The 2772-nt window shown below is 50.6% G+C and overlaps 1 protein-coding gene and 1 long non-coding RNA gene across 2 annotated transcripts in view; both read left to right on the plus strand.

Moving 5' to 3' along the window:
- Positions 1-283: 283 nt before the first annotated feature.
- Positions 284-1445, plus strand: LOC132407059 (uncharacterized). The gene is made up of 2 exons (XR_009516365.1): positions 284-416; positions 609-1445. It is a non-coding gene; the product is annotated as an uncharacterized LOC132407059 (long non-coding RNA).
- Positions 1446-2467: 1022 nt separating this feature from the next.
- LOC132406640 (carbonic anhydrase 7-like) overlaps positions 2468-2772 on the plus strand; it is a 31907-nt gene continuing 31602 nt past the window's right edge. Inside the window, exon 1 of the mRNA XM_059992442.1 lies at positions 2468-2507. Coding sequence (XP_059848425.1) covers positions 2468-2507 — 40 coding nt within the window. The remainder of the gene's footprint in view (positions 2508-2772) is intronic.

Genomic DNA, 2772 nt, shown 5'->3' on the forward strand with positions numbered 1-2772 from the left:
TTATGCAGAAATAGAGAAAATTCTGTGGAGTTCACAGGCTTTCTAGCACCACTGTGTTACCCTGCAGCCATCAAGCTCCAGAACAACTCAGCTCAACACTGAATCGATTCCATAGCCAACAGGCTCACCTTCAAGGATCTGACAACTTGTTCTCACTATTGCTCAGTTTATCTTCCTTCCACACCTTCGTTGTCAGTCTTTGTTTCTGGATAGTTTTCATAAATTCTTTGTATTTCTGAATTCTCTCTCGCTCGCCTCCATTCCTAGATGGTACAGAATGGCAGGGAGGGTGCAGTAGCAGTGTGTGGGGGGGAGGTTACAGAGACATGGAGAGGTGTGGGAATTACAGAGATAGGAAGGAGTGAAGGTGAGAGAGAGAGAGAGAGTTACAGAGACGGGGTATAAGGACTGGAGGGGTTTACAGAGATGGGGTGGGGTGTGGGAACTATAGAGATAGGGAGGAGTGTTGGTGATAGAGAGGGTTACAGTCATGGGGGTATAGGGACTGGAGGGGGTTATAGAGATGGGGGTATAGGGACTGGAGGGAGTTAGAGACGGGGTTGGGTGTGGGAACTATAGAGATAGGGAGGACTGTCGGTGATAGAGAGGGTTACAGAGATGGGGGTATAGGGACTGGAGGGGGTTATAGAGATGGGGGTATAGGGACTGGAGGGGGTTACAGAGATGGGGGATATAGGGACTGGAGTGGTTTACAGAGAGAGGGAGGGGAGTAGGGGCCAGAGGGGGTTTTAGAAATACGGAGGGTGTAGGTGAGGAAGGTGGGGGTGTTACAGAGGTCTGTGATGTCAAGAAGGGAAGGGGTTACAGAGATTGGGAGGGGAGTAGAGGCTGGAGTGGGTTACAGAGAAGGGGAGGGGGTGTTGAATCAGGAGTGGGTTACAGAGACAGGGAGGAGTGTTGAATCTAGAGTGGGTTACAGAGACAGGGAGGGGTGTTGTATCTAGAGTGGGTTACAGAGACAGGGAGGGGTGTTGTATCTAGAGTGGGTTACAGAGACAGGGAGGGGTGTTGAATCTAGAGTGGGTTACAGATACAGGGAAGGGTGTTGTATCTAGAGTGGGTTACAGAGACAGGGAGGGGTGTTGTATCTAGAGTGGGTTACAGAGACAGGGAGGGGTGTTGAATCTAGAGTGGGTTACAGAGACAGGGAGGGGTGTTGAATCAGGAGTGGGTTACAGAGACAGGGAGGGGTGTTGAATCTAGAGTGGGTTACAGAGACAGGGAGGGGTGTTGAATCTAGAGTGGGTTACAGAGACAGGGAGGGGTGTTGAATCAGGAGTGGGTTACAGAGACAGGGAGGGGTGTTGAATCTAGAGTGGGTTACAGAGACAGGGAGGGGTGTTGAATCTAGAGTGGGTTACAGAGACAGGGAGGGGTGTTGAATCTAGAGTGGGTTACAGAGACAGGGAGGGGTGTTGTATCTAGAGTGGGTTACAGAGACAGGGAGGGGTGTTGAATCCAGAGTGGGTTACAGAGACAGGGAGGGGTGTTGAATCCAGAGTGGGTTACAGAGATGGGGAGGGGTGTTGAATCCAGAGTGGGTTACAGAGACAGGGAGGGGTGTTGAATCCAGAGTGGGTTACAGATACAGGGAGGGGTTGTCGGGGCTGGAGTGGGTTACAGAGACAGGGAGGGGTGTAGGGTTTAGAGTGAGTTACAGAGACGGGGAGGGCAATCTGGGCTTGAGGGGCTTACTGAGACATGGAAGGATTACAGAGCAAGCGAGAGCTATAAGGATTGGAGGGGTTTACAGAGATAGGGAGAGGTCAAGGTGCTGCTGGGGTTTTCAGTGACAGGAAGGGTTGTCGAGAGAGGAGGGGTTTACTGAGACAGGAAGGGTTGGCAGTGTTGGCAGTGCTGGGGGCTTACAGAAAAGGGGAGAGTTGGAATGACTGGAAATTGCTTCTGGTGTGTAGGTAAGTGATAGTATCTCAAGAGTTGATCTGCAACGTGGGGGTTAGTGTAGGATTAGCATTAATGAAGTGACCGTGGGCATTAGCTGAATGGCCTATTTCCATGCTGTACCTCTGTGATTAAGAAAATGACGACACGGTCACAAGAAATTATGTCTTGGCCGGGTGATGGTTCAACACAGGGCAAGGGGCCGAGTGATTGGTCTGTAAGTTTCATGTAAGTTTTCCAGATGTTTGTAGAGCTTTGGTGTCTGATTCCTGATACTCAGTGTGATCTCTCCTCCAGAACCTTGCAGGTGAAATAAGTCACAGACGATGTTATTGTACAATGCGGTCCGGACAGAGTTTGGCTTCTGGACCACCTGCAGCAAGTTGCCCAGGAAGAGGGTCGACCTCCTGTGTGACTGGGTCACAATCAGATTCAGGTTTATTTAATCATGTACACACAGGGAATACGTTGTTTGTGCCAAGGATGTGCTGGGGCAGCCCACTAGCGTCGCCACACAATCTGGCTCCGACACAGCATTCCCACAATGTTCATTAGAATAACAGCAGTGTCGGCTGACCACTTGGGTAAGGCTGCAGGATCCCCTGGGTGCTGAAGATATCTGTCCACCTCCTCCCGGCGTTCTCCTGCAGGTCTCCACAGTTCTGCCAACCTCGGATGCACTGAGGCGAGTCCATGGGAATTGGCAAGAGGTGATCATTTCACACACCAGTTTCTCACAGTTTAAAAATAATCTTTTTCTCTGCTCCTCCTTCTGAAGTTCCATCTTGCCCACATTCTTCCCTCGCAGACTGCCTCCTCCTTAGAACGTTCTGTCTCAGCCAGTAAACT

This window comes from Hypanus sabinus, chromosome 17, assembly GCF_030144855.1.
Source record: "Hypanus sabinus isolate sHypSab1 chromosome 17, sHypSab1.hap1, whole genome shotgun sequence".
Classification (NCBI taxonomy): domain Eukaryota; kingdom Metazoa; phylum Chordata; class Chondrichthyes; order Myliobatiformes; family Dasyatidae; genus Hypanus; species Hypanus sabinus.